General features: G+C 37.0%; 1 protein-coding gene across 7 annotated transcripts in view; it reads right to left on the reverse strand.

Annotated features, from left to right (window-relative positions):
- The window catches only part of ADAMTSL1 (ADAMTS like 1), a 443,802-nt gene that overhangs the window by 228,841 nt on the left and 193,327 nt on the right, over positions 1-21,634 (reverse strand). For 5 of the 7 annotated variants that reach the window (XM_054500641.2, XM_063650519.1, XM_063650522.1 and 2 more), the window contains 4 exons: positions 19,313-19,363; positions 14,703-14,907; positions 13,266-13,413; positions 10,369-10,453 (listed from right to left, as the gene is read on the reverse strand). In XM_054500641.2, the coding sequence (XP_054356616.1) occupies positions 10,369-10,453; positions 13,266-13,413; positions 14,703-14,907; positions 19,313-19,363 (489 nt within the window). The remainder of the gene's footprint in view (positions 1-10,368; positions 10,454-13,265; positions 13,414-14,702; positions 14,908-19,312; positions 19,364-21,634) is intronic. The other 2 variants (XM_063650521.1, XM_063650520.1) reach the window with 1 other exon arrangement.

A 21,634-nucleotide genomic window follows, 5' to 3' on the forward strand; every position in this document is an offset into this window, starting at 1 on the left:
GGAAGAATGGTTTTATGGGCCAGGCCCAGGGCTCCACTGCCCTGCACAATCTTGGGACTCTGCTCCCTGTGTCCCAGCTGCTCCAGCTCCAGCCATGGCTAAAAGGGCTCCAGATATGTCTCAGGCATCTGCTCCAGAAGGTGCAAGCCATGAGCCTTGGAGGCTTCCACATGGTGTTAAGCCTGTGGGTACACAGAGGGCAGGAGTTGAAGCTTGGGAGGCTCTGCCTAGATTTCAGAGGATGTACGGAAATGCTTGGAAATCAAGGCAGAATTCTGTTGCAGGAACAGAGACCTCATGGAGAACCTCTACTAGAACAGTATGGAGGGGAAATGTGGGATTGGAGGCCCCACACAGAGTCTCAACTGGGGCACTGCCTAGTGGAGCTGTGAGAAGAGGGCCACCATCCTGCAGACCCCAGAATGGTAGATCCACTGACAGCTTGCACCATGAACCTAGAAAAGCTGCAGGCACTTAATTTCACAGGGGTGGAGATACCCAAGGCCTTTGGAGTCCACCCCTTGCATCAGTGTGGCCTGGATGTGACACATGGAGTCAAAGGGGATCATTTTGGAGCTTTAAGATTTAATGACTGCCGTGCTGGGTTTCTGACTTGCATGGGGTCTGTAGCCCCTTTGTTTGGGCTAATTTCTCCCTTTTGGAATGGGTATATTTACCCAATACCTGTATCTCCATTGTATCCTGGAAGTAACTAACTTGTTTTTTCTTTTACAGGCTCATAGGAAGAAGGGATTTGCCTCATCTCAGATGAGACTTTGGACTGTGGACTTTTGAGTTAATGCTGAAGTGAGTTAAGAATTGGGAGATTGTTGAGAAGGGATGATTGTATTTTGCAATATGAGAAGGACATGAGATTTAGCAGGGGCCGGGGCAGGATGATATGGTTTAGATTTGTGTCCTTGCCCAAATCTCCTGTCAAATTATAATCCCCAATGTTGGAGGAGGGGGCTGGGGAAGGTGACTGCATCATGGGGACAGATTTCCCCATTGCTGTTCTCGTGATGGTGAGTTCTCACAAGATCTGGTTGTTTAAAATTGTGTAGAACTTCCTCCTTTGCCCTCTTTCTCCTTGTCTAGCCATGTAAGATGTGCCTGCTTCCCCTTCTCCTTCTGCCACGATTATAAGTTTCCTGAGACCTCCCCAGCTATGCTTCCTGCACAGCCTGTGGAACTGTGAGTCAATGAAACCTCTTTTACTTATAAATTGCCAAGTCTCAGATAGCTCTTTATAGCAATGTGAGGAGAGACTAATGCACTGACGCTCAGACTTAATAAGTCCCCTATTAACATCTTTGAGCATCTTTCCATTTTCTTAGAACAGCTACTAGTCTTTGATAATCACAATACAAATATTTATGTAATAATTGTCCCCCTCACTTGACCAAATCTCTATGAAGGTAGAACTTCACATAATAGGAGCTCAATAAATAATTTTTTAAAGAAATAAATGGATTGATAAACAGAAGGATAAGAGTTAATGTTATGATTGACTTGGTACTGTGCTTATTCTTAGGGCCAAAGACTGAAACCAGGCTAGATAAAGAGGCAACAGCCAAAAGCCTCTAAGAAACTAAGTCATATTTTTCTGTTCTAGGCATTGGCATGAGGAAATACAAACCTCTTCCTACTGTAAGAGTTTCATATGGCTATAGAAACCATAAGAAAACTCCTACAGCAGGAAAAGGTTAGAGTTACTATACCCAAACTGAGCAGCTACAGTGGGCTTATTCATTTGTATTTCTTATAGCTATACTTATGCAGTATATGCTAGCTGAATTTCATCTTGATGGGTTGTTAGATAGTCATGTAGCTCGAGGTAAGTTGAAATTCTGTGTCTATCACACTTCATTGAAATATCAATAAAATGTCATTTTGAAGAATAAAAAATTAAGGGGCAGCTTTGAGACAGATGCTGACTTCAATAATTTTTACAGGACTCTGGTCAAACACTGACTTATCATATCATCAGCTACTCAGCAGTGAAGCGCTGGAACATTTTGGAACTGTTCCTAGGTTAGAGAAACCCAAAGGAGAGATTTTATCTTTTTTATCTACTTTTTAAAACTCAACATCCATAAAATTTTGGGAAAAAAGGAAGAAAGACTACTCACTACACGTAGCAGATACAAATAAAGCCAAATTATTCCTTTCAGAAATGAAAAGTGAGGATATGACACTTGTTTCAGACCATCTTTCTTTCTCTTTGCTTTTCTGATCTAAATGAACAGAAAATGATTTGAAAATTTGCTTTTCCTTGCAAATAGTCTACTTAAAAGGCCACATCCCAGGGACTCAGATGCCATCACAGCTTACAATGCTATCGCTGCATTTGTAGTTCTCGGCTTAATATTGGAATGTAGTTTAAATGTATAACATTTTCCCTGACTTTGATAAAGACTTAAAATATTGGAAACTCAATACTTTTCTGTACCATTTCTTCTTTACATGGAATGAAATTAGTTTATCTTGTAATTTTGTGAATGTTTCTTTCTCTTAATTCAACACGTTTGGCAAAGCTTTCCAATGAAAAGTTCAGTTCATTAAAAATGACCTTAATGGACTTAACATATATTGGTGGTGACAGGGTGCATACTTTATTTTGGCACACAAGGATCCCATTAATTTGTCTTTGTCACTCTCTAGGGCTGTGCTAAGCAACAGTTCAGATTTAGCTTTCTGAAAGTAGCTACAGAACGAGCAACTGTGGTGACAGAGGGAGGGGCTGATAAATTTAGAACTTCTTGGTTTGCAATCAAGGAATGACTACAAAAAAATGGCTCTATCTGCTCTCTTGAGTTTATTATTGATTCTGCTTTTTCTGTGCATGGGGATCAAGTATATTTAACTCAGAGTAGAGAGAGGTTGCTTTTTCACCCAGGCAGCTTCTGAACTTTTCTTACTCATTTTTGTAATTCCTCATAAATCTCTTTTTATTTAAATAAAGATTTGTCCCTTAAAAATAAACTCTGGGCTAAATTAAAAGTATGGTGCTTATAAGTGAGTCTTCAAAGACCCTCAGAAGTGTAGACGAAGAAAGGCGGTAAGGTGGTGTGAGCTGGGAACCCACTAGCTGAGTTTTGACTTAAATATTGTTGTTCTCTCTCAAATGCCATTAGATACAAGATGTATGAGGCAGACAGAACAGCTGCCTCAATTTCTCCATTTGTAATAAGTGGTTATTAGACATCTTAACTCCCTTAAAGATTCTCTAGGAAAATGAATAATGCTAGAAAAGGCCTAATCACAACAAAAATTTATATACGTAGCACTTCCTGCATACCAGGTACTTTACACAGATTGACTTAAACCTCAGAAGAACCCTATGAGGTAGCGACTACCTCACTTCACAGGTGATAAATGGAGGCATATGGGGTTAAATGACTTTCCCAAGGTCAAGATTGAAACACAAGCTCTCTGTCCCTGGGGCCCACACTTTTAGTGACTGTGCAGAGCTGTCCTGCATGGAGGTATGATAAAAAATTAACTTGATTTTTACTCTAATTCCAGCAGGATTGTATCTTTGTCAGGGCATACAAATACAGAGACTCACCCCTCACCAACTCACCCAGTTGGCAGCTTAATGCATCTGAAAAAAATCAATTTTAGGAAATTATCTGCGGTTTCTATAGCCTGTTTTTAACATATAGGTAGGAATAACTGAAGTACACATAATGATACAAAATATCTGATCACTTGCTATGTAAAAAGATCATATATCTTTCCCCAAGTACTAGTTCTGGAATCAAAGCCAGACTCAAATCAGTTTGATCATAATCTGTCAAACTTCGGTTCATATCAACATCTCCCTCAAACCCTTTCAATGTATATATTGTATTCTTTTATCATTTATTTCTTATATTTATGCATTACCATGTAGTAGCTTAACTATCTGATATTTTATCTTAGAGGTAGATGCAATTCTGATATATGCTAGTAGACAATTTGGGAATTCAATAAATAAGTCTCCTGAACTCCTTTTTAAATCAGTAACCCTCTCATGATATGATACCCAAACATCAAATTGCATTTCTTAAAGACAGCTAGCTCATTTCTTCAGTCTGTGGATAGACAACCGGTACTCAACACTTTGGTCACAATCCTATTGCTCTTGTGATAAGAATGCACTAACGGTTTCTTGAAGGCAAAGACTATGGTTATTTTTGCAATACCTGCACCTGGTACATAGCATGGCATAGGGCAAGGGATTTATAGGTGAGTTTAGCTTCCATCATTAGGGGGTGTGAACAATTTAGCAAGTCTAGTGGCTCTCTAAAGTCATCTAGAATATGGAATTAGCCCAAGAAATTATATTAAGCACTTTGCTGCTGCAGAGAATAGGGAAGAGGCCAGAAAGGAAGGTGTTGGAAGTGAGAGAAGTCAAGACTATTGTAGGGGAGGGGTTGATACTGTCTGGCCAGTGTGAAGCTTTAGCTCTACCATATGCCATTTTTCAAAATTAAGTGCTCTTTAATCTTATAATTCTAATGCTCAACTCTTTGCTACTTGAACATTCTTTTTATTGATTGAATAATCTGCAAGCAGTGTTTAAATTTCCTGATCTTAGATTTCTTAAGAATCATGAATCATCTCACCTGTTTCTACACATAAACAAGATATTCATCGTTACTTTTCTGTGGCCTGAGATTCATGAAGAGAATATAATTCAGGTACCTTATATTTAGAATATAAATAGTAACACTATATGGACCCATAAATGATGTTTGGTTCACTACATTTTGAGGAGGCATATAAAAACACATGTCACACAATTAACATTTCTAGCCACTTAAAAAATATAAATTCACATTCTTAACCACTGAGTTAAGCCATCTACATTCTTAGACTACTTATTGGGTATAAATATGGACTAATGAAAACATATGCTTAAATATTATATCTTTAAATACTATTTTCAACAAGGTAAACAAGGCATTTAATGACTACAGAATCACCATGGTGACTCTTATTAGTTTTTCTATATGCATCTAATTCCTTGTGGGTTCTGTTCACATAGATGCATGACAGGAATTTCCCTTTGCTTTTTATTGAATAAACCCCATTGCTAAGCTGATGCCATCTGGCATCCAGATATTACTGCTGCCTTCTGCTTACTTACTTTTCTTCCTCTTCGTCTTCTTTTTTGTAATGGCTCACAATAAGATTATTTATGGCAATACATGTAAGCCCTGACTATTTTGTTGAAGCACAAATATAGTCTCCTAACCATGCAAAGCCATTGACTGAAAATCTAATAAGATAACTCAAGATCTTTTAAAATGCAAGATCAAGGCACAAGGACTACCCAATCCTACCTTTGAAAAAATGGCATCATTAAGGCTCTCCACCTGCTGAATGCCAGCTATTTAACAAGGGAATATCTGGATAAAATTGCTAACTTGGCCACACTGTGTCCAAAGCAACTGGCATATCCCATTGCTTCTTCTGAGCCATTGAAGAACTACTGGCAACTGAAATATATGTGGAAGAACCTGGCTTCCCTAAGTGCCCCACTGGTCCTCACTTTCTCTACCTGGGATGCCTTGTTTTAGAGATCAGGAAGAGCACCTAAAGCATCCAGACTATACCTTTTTTTCTTTTTCCTTTTTTTTAAAACATGAGTCCCTTAGCAAATTACACCTTCTAGGGCATTAGGTGGCCTGTTAGTAGCCTGAAGGAGTTAAGGAAATGAACAATTTCCTTCCTGTTCCAAGTCAGAACAGGCTTTTTAAGGTAAGCTGAATGACTTCCTATCCAACAATATTTCTTTAAATGTCCTAGGGATCATCATTGTATCATTTTTCCTCAAGAAATTAAGCTGTCAGAAGGGTCACACTATGTACTTGCCTGGGTGATACATGTCAGGTGATAGTGATGTTTATGCATACATCTCAACCAAGACTAAAATTACGGTATAAAAATAAGAGATGGGAAACCTGTCAGTAATTTTTTTAGCTTCCACCTGATTAACAAATATAATTGTACCACCACTTTGTAGTTCCAATTCCCCACCAAATAAACGTACACTTTTGAGAGTTTCCAAAAAGACCTAGAAAGCTATTCCTATATATTTTTCCATGAAAGCAACCAGATGGGCTCAATCTGGCATTTAAATGCTGTATCCTAAATCTAACAACACTCTCAACAGCTGGAGGGAAATTCGAAATAACATAGTTTGAACTTTAACAGAAGATAATTTTATCAGTATTTTTCCCATCCCCCCTTTTCTAGTACTAGCATAGCACTGCTATTACCCTCGGAAAAATGGAACTCTCCCAGAGTCTTAGTAATTGTAGAAGTCTACCTCAACAGTCAGAGGCATTTGAACCAGGGTAACTCCATCTCAAATAGGCACTGGGTAAAATGAGGCTGAGACTGGCTGGGCTGCATTCCCAGGAGATTAGGCATTCTTAGTCACAGTCATACATATATATATATATATATATATATATATATATATATATATATTTTTTTTTTTTTTTTTTGAGATGCTCTGTTACCCAGGCTGGAGTTTGGTGGCATGATCTCAGCTCACTGCAGCCTCCGCCTCCCAGGCTCAAGCAACCCTCCAGCTGCAGACTCCTGAGTAGCTGCGAATATAGGCACACACCACCATGCCTGGCTACATTTTCTGAGTTTTAGTAGAGACGAGGTCTTGCTATGTTGCCCAGGGTGGTCTTAAATTCCTCATGTTGTACATACCTAGAAAATATATTCGGCTGGGTGTGGTGGCTCATGCCTGTAATCCCAGCACTTTGGGAGGCTGAGGGGGGTGGATCACCTGAGGTCAGCAGTTCAAAACAGCCTGGCCAACATGGTGAAACCCTGTCTCTTATTTACGAAAAATACAAAAATTAGCTGGGCATGGTGGCGGGCATCTGTAATCCCAGCTATGCAGGAGGCTGAGGCATGAGAATAGCTTGAACCCAGGAGGTGGAGATTGCAGTGAGCCGAGATCACGCCATTGCATTCCGGCCTGGGCGACAAGAGTGAGACTACGTTTCAAAACATATATATATACACATATATGTATTCATCACAATATTCCTACCTTTCTACCACATGAATCAGATGTGTCATAAAAACCAATCTGTTGTTGAGGGAAAAAAATCAACATGTAGAAGTATTTTTGAGTTGAAGATTCAGCTTTATATGATGAATCTATCTACATATTACCACCATGTGAGCCAATCTCCATATTTTTTTCAGTGGTTCTATGAAACTGATATCTGGATTTGTATCCTGTGCATGGTGTTTAGTGCAACCACCATGTTGGCTGTTGGTACATTCTTCTGGTCTACAATGTGTTAGTTATTTCTTGGCAATTCAGTTTTTAGTCTTTTATCATTGTTTTCTTCTAAACACCTTAAAGCGGTTACTTCCCAACATATGTTTGGCCTGAGTGCTAACCAATCTTTTCCTTACATTTTGGGTTTACTAAAAGTATCTAACATTGAACAAGCATATCTTCATAAGCTGAAGACATTCATCTGGTGATTTTTCTGTATTACATAATGAGATAGGCTGGTGATAATATTTTCACTTTCCATATAGGGAAATAAATGATATTTACTGCTTCACTACAGAACTCTCCAATGTTAGCTGGAGCCAAAGCAAGAGATAATAGTTGTGGACCACTGTTCTTGCCTCACTGTAGCAGTTCAGAAGTGACAGCCACAGCTTCTAAACATTACCATTTAATTTAAGCAGTGTGAGTCTCTTTGGTGGGGGGAAGGAATGACTCGCTGACAGTTGATCATTTTTTCGTTATGCTTCAGAGAGTAATTATAGGTTGTTACATACATTTAGAAATGGTCTATGTGGTTTAAGAAAAGATGGAATTAAGGCCATGCAACATTATGTTTTTTAAATTCAAAATCAATGTAGATAAAAAAAAGTGACACTTAAGACGTTTCTTAGGGTGCAGTGCACTAAACACGTAAAGTGTATGAAAATGTAGAAACCATATACCTTTCATTACATTATTCTACAGCTGTCATTTATTTTATTTTGGTATAAAAGTAATTATTATTCTGAGAACAATAGTATACATTTCCTTCACCCTGCACCAGCACTCCAATTACAATCTACTCCAATTCAGATTAATCATGCCAAGATGGCAATTTCATGACACTAAGAGTAAATTTTAATAGTTTAATATATGGCTATACTTTCAATGGCTAAAACTATGTTTAACTACTTTAGAGATTTTATTAAGATTAAAGTTAAACATAATGCATCTTAATTGGATCTTTAGTAGAAAATATTCATTACAAAATATGGTTGACGATGGTCTATGTAATGCTTCTGCGATGCATTAAACTCCACTGATAGCTTTCATCTGAAAGGCATCTAATAATGGGAAGATGCTTATCGATGTAAGATGTTTCCATTTACTTTCAATTTTGTATTATTATTTACCATCAGCCAGAACGCAAGAGTATACATAGGATTATGCTTTAGTCCAAGTGACAAAATGCAGTGTACAAGGGGAGAAGAGTTTATTTAGGTAAAATAAAACATAACTGGTTTCAAATAGATTTAACCCAATAGGATATAAAAGGAGTCACCAGTTCTAATTACATAGCATCTTTCTGTGTCTTAAATAGGACCTTACTGGGTTAAGAAGTTATTATTGCCCCCCTAAAAAGAACTGCTTATTTACTCTTCCGCAACAAAAGGCCTGTCAAATCAGGTAGTGGCAGAGGAGAAGCAAAAAATTGTAAGCCTTTATATACTCATTCCAAGGTTACGCTGTGATCTTTAATCACTCCCTTTCCTCCAAAGTTCTGCAATGGTTAGTTGCTTTTTCTCAAAGAAGTCAAAAAGTTTGCTGTAGTAACTTTACAGTACAGAAATAATTTATGTTTGCTTAATTATCCTTCTAAGTAAAAATATGTGTTTCCTGGGCCACGCGCGGCGGCTCACGCCTGCAATCCCAGTACTTTGGGAGGCTGAGGCAGGCGGATTGCTTGAGGTCAGGAGTTTGAGACCATCCTGGGAAACACGGAGAACCCCAGTCTCTACAAAAAAATTAAAAACATAGCCTGGTGTGGTGGCCTGCACCTGTAGTCCCAGCTACTTGGTAGGCTGAGGTGGGAGAATTCATAGAGCCTGGCAGGTGGAAGCTGCAGTGAGTTATGACTGTACCACTGCACCCATACCCGGGTGACAGAGTGAGACCCTATCTCAAAAAAAAAAAAAAAAAAAAAAAAAAATAGGGAAAAGAAGTGTTTTCTAATGTGTGCATCCTTTTGGTGTATGTGAAATCAAATGACAGAATATAATTTCTTTACAAGTGACCTTTGGTTATTGGACAAATCTATATTTTGGGTTTCTTGCACACTCAGGAACACAGTTGTGTTCTGGCAAACCACATCAGATTTAGATTCAAACAGAATGAATCTGAGAAAATTCTAAATTGCATTTAAATAGGTTGCAATGTTAATTTATATCTCCAGTAAAATTTGGAAATCATTTTATATCCTACATGCTCTACTATTAACTCTTGGAGGGTGGATGACATATCTTAAGTGCCAGTGAATAGCACAGAGCTTAGAACTTACATTAAATGAATTAATTTAGAAAATTTTTCAACCTGAGAAATTTCTTGGGTCATAGATGAAATTTTTCAATCAATTGTATCCCCTCGTTTGTAAAAGTGATGTAGCAGCTATGCCTATCAGTGTTTTCTAATGAAATCAGTACATAAACTTATCAGTAAATCAATCATCCACTTAATATACTTTTGTCTCTCCTTTTTATTTCCTCTTCTGAAGCAGCTGGCAAATCTGGGCCTCACGGTTTTACAGATTCCATGGCCTTGATAAAATTGAGCAGACATGGGACATAATCAAGTGGGGCAAATAAGTAGGTCCACTCCTGATACCAATCCCAGGAAGAAAGGGAAAAGAAAAGTTAATGAACTTCCTTTGCCCTCAGGTATAATTGACTTGCTCTTTAATTTTTGTGACTGTATTGCAAAACTGGGAGAGCATGAAAAGCAGCTCAGACTTTCCCATCAAATCTATCTTATATCATCAGCTGCAGCCTGGGCCTTCTCACCTTTGGCCCCTTGCCCAGAGAAGAGAGGAGTTCAGATTTTGGAGAAGAGGGTAAGCACTACACCTTCATTTTCTTACTTTAGGCAAAACAGAAGTATTTACAATGCAATCATCAGTTTTGACAAACACTTTTTGAAACTAATCAATCTTTAATTTGAGAGCCAAAAAGCTTTGGTGAGATGATTACACTTAGTTCAGAACCCATGAAAGCTACAACCAGTGAGACACTGCTTTCTTTAAACAAATCAGTTTCAAATGTAGAACAGTTTGTGCTTTTACAACTTACGAGGGCTCCTCTGACACAGCAGCTCCTTCTTCTAGCTCTTGAGCTTGTTTGAACCATGGCAACTTGGCCTCGACTGGAAGTTTCTCTGAGAATTCAGTGCATGCACATACAAAAGAAGAGGTTAGAACCAATCTGGGATTTTAGGAAAATTCCTTATTCTCCTCACCAAGAAGTTACTATGTTGACAAACACGAATAAGTTTTTGGGCAAATTCCTGCCTCTGATGATGGTTATATCTAGAAAAATAAAATCGAATTTTAAAATGTTTAATAATACTAGTTTGTGTACAAGCTTTCTCTTTATTATGATCAATAGCAAAGGAAAGTCCTTTTATTATGAAAGTTGTAAGTGTAGGAGCACTAGCTCAATATGCATATAAAGAATCATCGAAGTATCTTTTTACCATTTCCTCTTGAAAAGATAGAGCAGCATTTACCTTGGAAAACAAAGTACAATCAATTATATTGTGATACTTTCATAAATTCTAACTTTTTTTTTTGACTTTTAGCTAAGTGTGATCTATGTCACATTGCCAAAAACAAATTCTTTCACTCTGAAATTCACAAAACATTGATTTAGATATCTGACTCATTCAGTACTACCCCAAGGCTCACCAACAATTGGAATATGTGCAAATAAGGGTTCATAACACATAATTTGACTTATTTCACCTATTTACCTAGCTTTGGCCAAACAATTTAAAACAAGCTTCCTAGTTACTTCCTGGGAAAAAAATTGTGGAGGAGAAAAATGAAGAGGGATGTTATAACTGCTCTTACAGAAGTAACTGCCAAGATTCCCATTCTAGCATATTTATTAGGGTCATTTATGGGGATATTTGCCTTTATAGTATGAGCCAATGATGCTCTATCACCATTTTATAACATACAATTGGAAAGATGAAAGAAATATGTCTATATATATATGCACCATAGAATTATATGGTATTTTAATGATGTTTAGAGAGCCAGGCTCACTCCTTAGTTGTGAAAATCCAGATTTGATTCTTGATAGTTAACTGCAAACTCCTTTTCTTTCTCTGAAGTGGCTTGGTAAAGATAAAGCTAATAAACAATTGACTATTTTAAGTTGGGGCATCACTTCTTGTTCTCTATGCACAGCAATTATTTATAGTCAAAAAACAAAGCAAGTGAGAAATGTAAAACTGCCAAAGCCAAAAGGATTTGCTAACATTTTAAACACAGCAACACCGTACCTATACATACATCATTTTACAACTACTCCAACTATCCCAGTAAATGACTCAGTCGGCTGGGCGTGGAGGCTCACGCCTGTAATCCTAGCACTTTGGGAGGCCGAGGCAGGTGGATTACCTGAGCTCAGGAGTTCAAGACCAGCCTGGGCAACATGGTGAAACCCCGTCTCTACCAAAGAAAAAACACAAAAAATTAGCTGGGCATGGCAGCATGTACCTGTAATCCCAGTTACTCCAGAGGCTGAAGTAGGAGAATCGCCTCAGCCTGGGAGGCAGAGGTTGCAGTGAGCCGATATCACACCACTGAACTCCGGCCTGGGCAGCAGAGCGAGACTCCGTCGCAAAAAAAAAAAAAAAAAAAAAGACTCAGTAAATGAAGCTGTCTCTGGTGGCGTAGTTAGCTCTCTGTCTTTCAATAAGGAAGACTCAGTAAATGAAGCTGTCTCTGGTGGCGTAGTTAGCTCTCTGTCTTTCAATAAGGAAGCATTCAGTTTGGCACTAATAGTAAGCTTGTAATACTTTATTGTTGTTTTGAACTAAATCCTGTCAGACGCACCTGTGGCAACCTCCTCCCATAGCTGAGGGCGCTGATGATAGGAGTTAAAAGTAACTTACTGTATGCAGAAGTTACTACATTGCAGGCACTAGGTTAACCACCCTGTTTATGTTATATCTCATTTAACCTACACATGATCTCTGATTTAGATACTATTATTACATCCATTTTACAGAGGAGGAAACCAAGGCTTCGAGAGAGGTGCATTTATTAAAATTAATCAGGATTTCTGTTTTCTTTTGGTTTCCTTTTATATCATTAATTTAGATTTTATGATGCCATTCAGTTGCAATTAGGGCCACCTGTAGTATAATAAAGAGCTACACTGTGACTGATTTTTCAGAGAAATTTAATGGCTTAAAAAAATAAAGAAATGGGAGCCATATTTAATATTAAAAATTAAAGGGGGTTTAAAGAGTTATTTTCTTCTGAATGGTTTGTGACTTTGAATTTTTCTTTTCCATTGACGCAGACAAGTAACAATACTTGTACAGAAATCAAATTCATATTCTTGCTAATCTGAGATATCCAGTGTAATTATAAGTCTGGCTCACTAAATGCTTAGTTGTACACTTTCCTAAAATTTCTTTTTTATAAATTATTGCAATATCTATTAAATTCTGATATATTTTAAATTATGGTTCTGGAATTCAGTCTCATATTAATGTTTTAATTTTCAATGTAAAAAGCGACAGTCTTCTGTTTCATCAGTTTGAAGTATGAGACTTCCCAGTGTACTTCAGCCTTAGCAAAATAGACATACTTGGGTTCACTCCCTTGTTTTTAAAGGCAAGAAATGTGGATAGTAAATCAAACATATATTTCTAGAATATCTGGTCTCTCTTTAAGCAGATACATCTGTATTCTTCAGCAATAGTCCTCAAACAACTTTATGACTTGGGAGATAATTATATAAATATATTTCTACATGTAGTGGTTAATGAAATTTTGCAATCAAAATCATTTGAAAGATTCTTTAAAATAATCAAATTCCTTTAGTAGAGTTTAAGTTATAAAGAATTCTTACTAAGAACATTTGGGATACTTAAAAATATTCCAAGGAGTTTAAAACACACCTGACTATACACAATTAACAGGCTGGTAACAGAGCACCTGTCAAGTTACCTTTGGGTTTATAGCAGGGAGTGGGTACGATGCATTCCTCTTTTATGTGGGGCTTTGTTTTTGGGCTACAGCCTCCTGTGTGCATTCCTCGATGGTCGATGCAGAGGACCACACGGTATCTGAGGCCCTGGCCACATGTCACTGTGCACTGGAAAGAGATTGCAAGAGAGAGGAGACTCGTAGGCAAAGCCTTGTTTACTTTTCTTCACTTCCCATCTAAAACTTTTAATCTAAGTTTTCTTTTTTTTTTTTTCCCACACGAGGACTCCTGGTAAATTTATACCACTTCTTACCAGTCAAGGGATCTTTGTTCTATTTGGCTATTTGAGGTGAAGCTCGCTGAAAATTAAATCACTTTCAATTCCATAGCTTTGGATTAATCAGTCAGCAATCTTTAAGTACCACTGTGTGCAAAGTCTCAAACCAAGCACCAAAAAGAAGAAAGGAGAAAAGAGACTGTAGAGTGTGCTTAATTTTGATTACCAGCACCGTATTTTATTTAGTTACTTTGCTAATGACTGCTACTTCCAAAAATATGGGAAACACCCCTACATGGATATCAAAAAATTTAAACTACGATTATAGCTAAATTATATTGCAGCATTGTCAATCCAATTGATTACACTGAAAGGCAAAAATAACATTTAAAAGAACAGACTGAATGACCAGATGCCCAACGTAGATTGCACCTCTAATGGTTCCCCATGTCTGGTAGCATGTATAGATGTAGAAAATGTCACAGCTCTGATCTGCTGCCATGAAGCCACAGGGCTCAGTGAAGAGTCTTTTGTCATTTCTGAGGCTGAGGGCACAATGGCTTATTTCATCTGTCTGTTTCCTTTACCATTTTCCTTTCTGCATTAGCAGTCAGGAAACCCTGAATGACATTTTATGTTCAATTACAGCAGGTTTCCTAACATCTATAAGTTTTTTATTTTAATTATCTTACTTCGTTCCAATTTTAATTTTTGTGCTATTTTCGTTTCCTCTTCCCCCCTTCTCCAATGACTAATATACATAGTTTTAATATTAATGCACTTAGACCCTTTCGGATACAAAGCATAATACATACAAAATGAAATCAAACTTCTGGTCTACTGAGCTCTATCATCAAAGCAGCTTTTACAGATTCGGGATCAGTCATTCAGCCTCAATTACCCTTGAAAGGCAGTTGCTTCCCCGTGCCATTTGAGGGAACATTATCTGGGGAACAACAGAGGCTTCTTGAAGAAACTTGAAGAAAGACATTTTAAAAAAACATCATTTACTTTTGGTCATGCTGGATTTGGGGCATTCCTACTCCAGGAGCTAAGCTGGTAGGCTTCTAGACACCTCAAGAAGAGTGTGGAGCTGCTCAGGGTACCCGGTGGGGCCATGATGATGAGAGGGAAGAGTGGACTTACTCTCCTAATGAACAAAGAAAGAAGGCACAGTTACCGGAGACCACTCCTGTGCCAGCCATTTAGGGCAGTCAAAAATGTTGCAGGGCTGCGCGATGGGCATCTTAGGGGTGTACATGCATTTCCACTCTTCCACTGAAGTGACATGCCCCTGGATGTCCTCCTCCACACAGGAAACTGCCCGGCTCTGGATGCCCCCCCCACACGAGGAGGAGCACGCGGTCCATGGGGTGGCCTCCCACCTACAGAAGCAAGGGGAGTCATCAGGGCAGACATGCACATCGCTAAGCCTCCTCAGTGACTGGTTGACCAACCCACTCCCCATGTCTATTGGTATAATCAGGTCCTGAGAGGCTAAGGTCCAGAGGACCAAAAGCCATCTATTGCCTGAAACCTGATAAGTAAGAGAGAAGGATTCAACATTGGCAAAAGGGCTCCGCAAACCGTGAAGCTCTACACAAATGTAAGCCATTACAGTTTTGAGAGCTGTCCACAAGGATATGTGTGCCGTCTGCAGCCTACTCAGAAGATGTAGGATGTACTTCTGTCCTTCTCCCATAGTTTCAAGATATGTATATATAAAATTTATTTTCATTAAACCCATTAAGTATCCATCTCAAGACTAAAGTGGTATACTCAGTTAACACTAATGGTTTGCACCTGCAGATACTTTTTATTTTCAATGTAATACTTTATTACTTAACTTCTAGGTATTTTTTTTTAAATAGAAGAAGCTCATAAAAGATCAAGGTAAACAAAAGACTCTCCTTTGCTTCTGCAATCATCAGCTCTGGGACTACATAGATTCAGCACAATTCTGATGTTCAAACTGTGCTATCATTATTAAGCTGAGGAGCAGAAGCATTAATATTATCTACATAGTCCCTAACTGTTGAGGCATACTGGTAGTTGTTAGAGTTCCTCCAGTAAGTAACTCTTGGAACTGTGAAGAGGTTTGGTTTGGGTTGGAAGGCTAATGGCATCTGAAAGCAGACATATAGTTAAGTAAGGTAGAAAATAACAATATTCTCAAAACATTTAAGAGACTTCCATTGATTTTTTTTCAGAGCTTTACACAGCTCTGAAGCATTAGGTCCCACATGCAGAGAGATATCTTTGCCAAATTCTCTTCTCTCCTCCTGTAGATTTAGAGAATATAGAATTTCTAAAAACAGGAATATTGGGACTGAGTTGAGCTTGTCTTTTTTACATATATTCTGCTTATTGATGAGGATTTCTAAGGAGATTTAAGATTTCTCTTAGAATTATGAAAGATATAATTTTAATGAGAGAAACAAAATGCCACCGGGTTGATCCATTTGAACAGTTAAAATTTTAAAATGTTGCACAGGCACACCATTGAGACATTAATTATTCTGTAGGCAGGTTTTTTGTGTACATTGTGAGTTTGATTTCTCTTCTGCATGAGCCTGAATCATGTGTTTTTCCTAGTTACAAAGGGTTTTCCTTCACATTTCCTCTGCACTGTTCAAGTTTAGGCAACAACTGTTATCTGCACTGCCAAAAGCCAAGACATGCTGCCAAATACAATATTTTCCTATGTGTATTTCCCCAGGAGACACATAAGAAAATGTCATTGTGGGGAAACTGAGGCCCTCTGTTTGGCCCTTGGGAGACTTGCTGATCTCTTTCAAGAGAATGAAGTAGCTCTGTAGAGAGTTTCTCTTCCCAATGGGTAAGACCAATTCTCCTTTGTCTCCACATAAATATCTGGAGGGCTTCCTTCTGGAGATGAATAACAGGCCTGATTCAGATTAAAGTTGGGTTGAATACATAAGTAGGTATTCACATTAGATTTGATCTGACAGTGAAGTAGGAATATGTTTTTAAATGTACATTTAATCACTTAGAATATTAAGATGCTATAAAAGAGCACATTTTCTAATTGGTACTCTAAAATTTTTAAGCTTGACCCTACTAAAGGGAGAGTGATTAATTTCTGTCTCAGCACTTGGACCTGACCATAGTGTAATTTCACAAATAGCAGTAAGTATCTTTTTCAATGTCAGTGATCACAGAAAGACAAATGAGGCAATATTATTTCAAAAATTTATACTATGGTCCCAGCATACAACTACAGTTCTATGCATAGAAAATTATCATGTGAATCCTTGTATAATAATAGGGTTATGTGGAATTTTGAAGTAAAACATGTCTGTGTGCTTTAAAGAAAGCGTAACAAAAGCTGAGAGAGAGCATGTCAGGAGATCTGAAGATGGTAACCAGGTAAGTGCTTGGAATAAAAAAAAGACATATCCAAGAATCTTATCCTGGAGAATATTGAATGAATTTATACGTCATACATTTAACCTCTTTTGGCTTTTAATTTTTTAAAACACACAGTGTGTTTAAGAAATTCTCAAATTAAGCAGGATGCACAAGAGTGGCATATATTAATTATGAATCAAGATAGTTATTCAGACTACATTCTCATATTATGTCCAGATATGTGTTACAGTCAAAGACTGAAAACAGGAAAGAACAAGGTAAAAATATGTTAATTGTGTTTTGTATCTATACTTGTGTTCTTAACCCCATTTAAATAATTTAAATTGCCTTGATCAGTGGGTAGCTGCCATTTGAGAACCATTTTTGAGCCTTAATTCTTCTTATGAATGAAAACACAGTTGTAAAAATAGTTTCCATTTACTAAGACTTTGTCAATAAAGCTGAATATCTAACTTTATAACTAGTTCAGTATCAGACATACAAGGGGGTAAGAAATAAAATTTATTGTTCTTTCCCATTGTGATACATAGACATGCCAAGAGTGTATACAAGGACATAGTACAAACACACACCCAGGAGGATTGTTTTAATATACCATTGGGATTTAGGCATTTGGAGAAAAATCCCAACCTATAAGAAATCAATTTTAACCTAATATAGGCATTAGTTATGCCAGAGAAATATAAACAAGAGAGATCACAGATAAAACAGAAATCTAGGAGGTGCCTTTACAGGAAAAATATAAACTTGATGTTGCTTACTCCTGATGTCCAACTTTACCTTTATCTTGAAATAATGAAATATATGGCTTTCATACAAACAGATACATATATCCTACGAACATTTATTTCACAGATACAGAAATTGAAACCAAATGAAATCTTAGTTCAGTTAAATTAATCACTTGCTATTTTCATTACTTCAAAAAATTACTTTTTTGCTACTTCATTATTTTTTCAAGGTCAAGAGTTCTGGATTAAACCAGAAAAATTATACATTAGGAACATTCTAAAGCTATTTATTGTCTTTATCAATATAGTCATAGGAAAGTAGGAGGGAGCTGACTAATGACATAGCCACGTAGTGAAAGAATTAAAAATAACAAGAAAAACAAGAAGTATATCTAGTATAAGTCAAATTCCTTTCCTATATGTGATCATTAGGTGAAAAATGAGTTCCCTGCCAGTCACTAGACATATTTAAGTAGATGCTGGATGACAACTTTCACTTGTATATATGTATTATATAAACATCGATAGATGTGTACATACATGTGTGAATACATATGCATTGAATATATGAATGCATATTTGCGTAAATATATATTTAACGTATCTGTGGTATATGGTTGTGATTGTTGGGGAAGAAATGGGAGAATGAAGCATCAATGGGGAGTTGCACTAGATGATCTCAAGGGACCTCTATTTGGATTCTAATTCATTAGGTATTTGGAGATTTTTCCATCAAACCCTTACAGTTCAAAATAAAATTATTTTCTGGGCTTGGTTTAATCTGAGATGGAGCAGGCTGCTGTGGATAACTCCAACCATTTATGATCTGATTTAAACCCTTGGTTCTAAATAGCAGCTGATTCCCTGAGGGCCAAATAAGCAAAGAAAATAGAGCATAGGTCTACTTCAATCCCAATTTTAATTTCTGCTCTCCGTGGAGCTGTTTCCAATGCAGTCAACACACTCAGTAGCTAGAGTATTTTTCAGCTTCTCCGGTTTTCTTATGAATATATTATAAAGGGAATACTTTCTTTTAAAAGTTCCTGAATTACTTTCATTACCTTTTTTTCTAGTTTTTAAAAGTACTGTACTTTAAAAAAGCAATGCAGCACATTGAATTTTGTTTAGAAAAAATGTCTCCTAAAATGTTTTGAACAATAAGAATATTAAAAAATTGCCTTTTGTACTTAATTATAATTTATCTGAAATAAAAAGTGGACATTTAAAGCCCCTATGCAGAATAATATCACATCTGGAATTCCATGTTAGTGATAGTGCAATAATACTTTAGGCAGTGTTTGTTTAATAGTTAGCAACAGTGCTTTAATGACTAGGGTCCTATTGAGAGGAAAAATAGGAAAGAACAAAGGGAGGGAAAGAAAGACATAATATAAACCCATAAACTGTATCTAATCAGACTGAATTACTGTTTTCACTCCAGTGTAACATGATTCTACCTTAAAGTGGTTTTTGAATGATAAGCTTACAGTCTGAGCAGGCTAGTATTATTCAAAAGCAGAACTCAGGATGGATTGCAAAATATACCATCTACCATCTTAAAAACATATAATCTCTCTCTCTATGTATATGTATATCTATATATATATAGATAAGCAGCAGAAGACTAATTTGCTAATTCTAACATCAGGATGATTGATTTACGTACCGAGGAAGGGGATGGTAGAGGTCATAAGGCATGATCTGCTTGTATCCGTCACTGTTAGGAACAATAATGCCAACCCTCTGAGTAGAAGGTACACACAATAAAATAAACACTAAATGATTACATTATACAAATTTTTAATACAAATGCAAAATAACATTAATAAATTGTATCTGTAAAACAACACTAGAACAGTTTTATATCTTTATGCCAGCATATGCTTTAGGATGGGGCAAGTTCTTTGAAAGGGCACCATTTACTATAATTAGTTCTCTGATCCAAGCAGGAAATACCATTGCAAAGGGTGGTGGCAACAAAACTTGGCACTTCATCATTAACTATGACACAATAAGGTTGTAAATGTTCTTTAATCCCCAAATTATACATCCTATGAGGTCATTATTATTATCATCATTATTCATGTTACTTCCAGATGCTTGCCAAGCAATTACAGTAACTGTCTCACTTCTGATGAAAGAGAGAGCTATTCAAGCTGGAGAATATGTACTTCAGAACTGACAATACTATGTAACTGCATTAGCTAGGTTTCTTCTCTTGGCAGATCTAGGGATTTCACTAATACCTGGAAAGTAGCCTCTTGGGTGTTTTATAAGGGGAGGGGGAAACTACCGAACATAGTAGGCAACTATTAGCAAAGGCAAATTTCCTACCAAAATAAAGGTAGGCAGTTAAAATGAGATATTATGAAAAGTGAGTTTTTTTGGTCTATAAAATATTGTACAGTGTTAACTGCTATTGCAGTGATGGTTGTGATTGTCATGGCTTGTTAGTACCTCTAGGACCCTGGGAAACCTGTGAGGTTTAGAGACAGAGTGAATGCTCAGGATCCACAAGACATATCATAGGCTGTGTGGAGGTTCCTGGAGGCCTTCAGGATGCCAATAAACTACTCTAACCTACTCACTGATTTCAACTAAAGTCTCCAATTGGTAAGACTTCTTGGGTCTTACCAATTGGGTCCCTGCAGAGGCCTTGTCTTCTGGTTTGTGGAGGACTAATGATTCATGGGTTTTGGATAAGACTGCTAGTGCAACAGCACCTTCATCAAGAGTGGGAGACGGAGATGCACAGATGTAGAGCATGGTAGCGCATAAGTGGAAGATACTTATTTTGCAACTGATAAATGATAGAAAGCCCCTCTTTGGGGTATTGAAGGAACTCATGTATTCTATCTGGGCCTCTGGGATAGATGGATGCTATATTTATATATCTATATATTCAATATAAATATGTTTATCTTTATATTTAAATAAATAAAGACTTCCATTTTTACCCATTCCTCTGATATAAGATGATATAGTAGGTTTATAAAATACGGCTAGCAAACCCAGGTGTTTGGGTAGAAACAGTGAGCCGTGAGTGTGGATCACAAAGACAAAAATAGCACTGGCTGGAAATGATGAAAGGCAAGAAGGAGAGAGAGAGGGATAAAGGGGCCTGCATAGTTTCTGAAGAAATTACTGAAAGGTAAGGGGATACATGAGAGGAGTCAAATTTTGTTATTTAAAAAATAGGAAGCAAAGAAATTAAGATGGATATCTATTTCCAGGAGGGAAAGTCATTGGAGTACTAACTTATTTATTTTACGTGACTAAATTTTCTGTATTTATTTGTGTGAATAAGTTTTTTATATTCATTTGTGTGAGAAAATTTTCATGATGTGTGTGTGTGTGTGTGTGTGTGTGTGTGTGTGTGTGCCTGTGTGTGTATTAACCTTCAATAACAATGTTTAAGAAAAGGGATGCTGCCTTTTGGGCATGCTCAAAATCCCACAGTTCTTCACACAAGAATGAAATGAACAGCCTTTAACCTTTTCTGTATTTTGAGTGAACCATCCTATTTTTTTCTACCTTCTGACAGATAAGAAATCAGGTGAAAGCTTAATCGTTCCTTATGTTAGAATCATTCTAACATCTAGTAAGAATTATTCTTACATCTAGTAATAAAGGGAATTTTTTTTCTAAAAGGTCTATATTTTAAAGAATGCCAATCATCTTCCACAGTCCTTTTAGTAAGTTTGCACATACACTGTTATCTAATAGTAGTCAATTAAGGAATAAATCAAGTTGACTTTGAAATTATATTTTACATTACTCTAGTATCTTTATTCATTCTACATCAATTTCTAAATGCAGAAATGCATACCATTGCCTTCTCTCCTGAAAAAATTTATGGCTGTAATTTGTCATCTTCAATATTAGAATAAACTGTTGCAGATCTCTGTCAATTGATTTATCAGCTGATGATATTTAAAATGGAGACAGTAACACTGAAGGAGACAAGCTGAAGTGAAGGAGAATAAAA

This window comes from Pongo pygmaeus, chromosome 13 (assembly GCF_028885625.2).
Source record: "Pongo pygmaeus isolate AG05252 chromosome 13, NHGRI_mPonPyg2-v2.0_pri, whole genome shotgun sequence".
In the NCBI taxonomy this organism is placed as follows: Eukaryota; Metazoa; Chordata; class Mammalia; order Primates; family Hominidae; genus Pongo; species Pongo pygmaeus.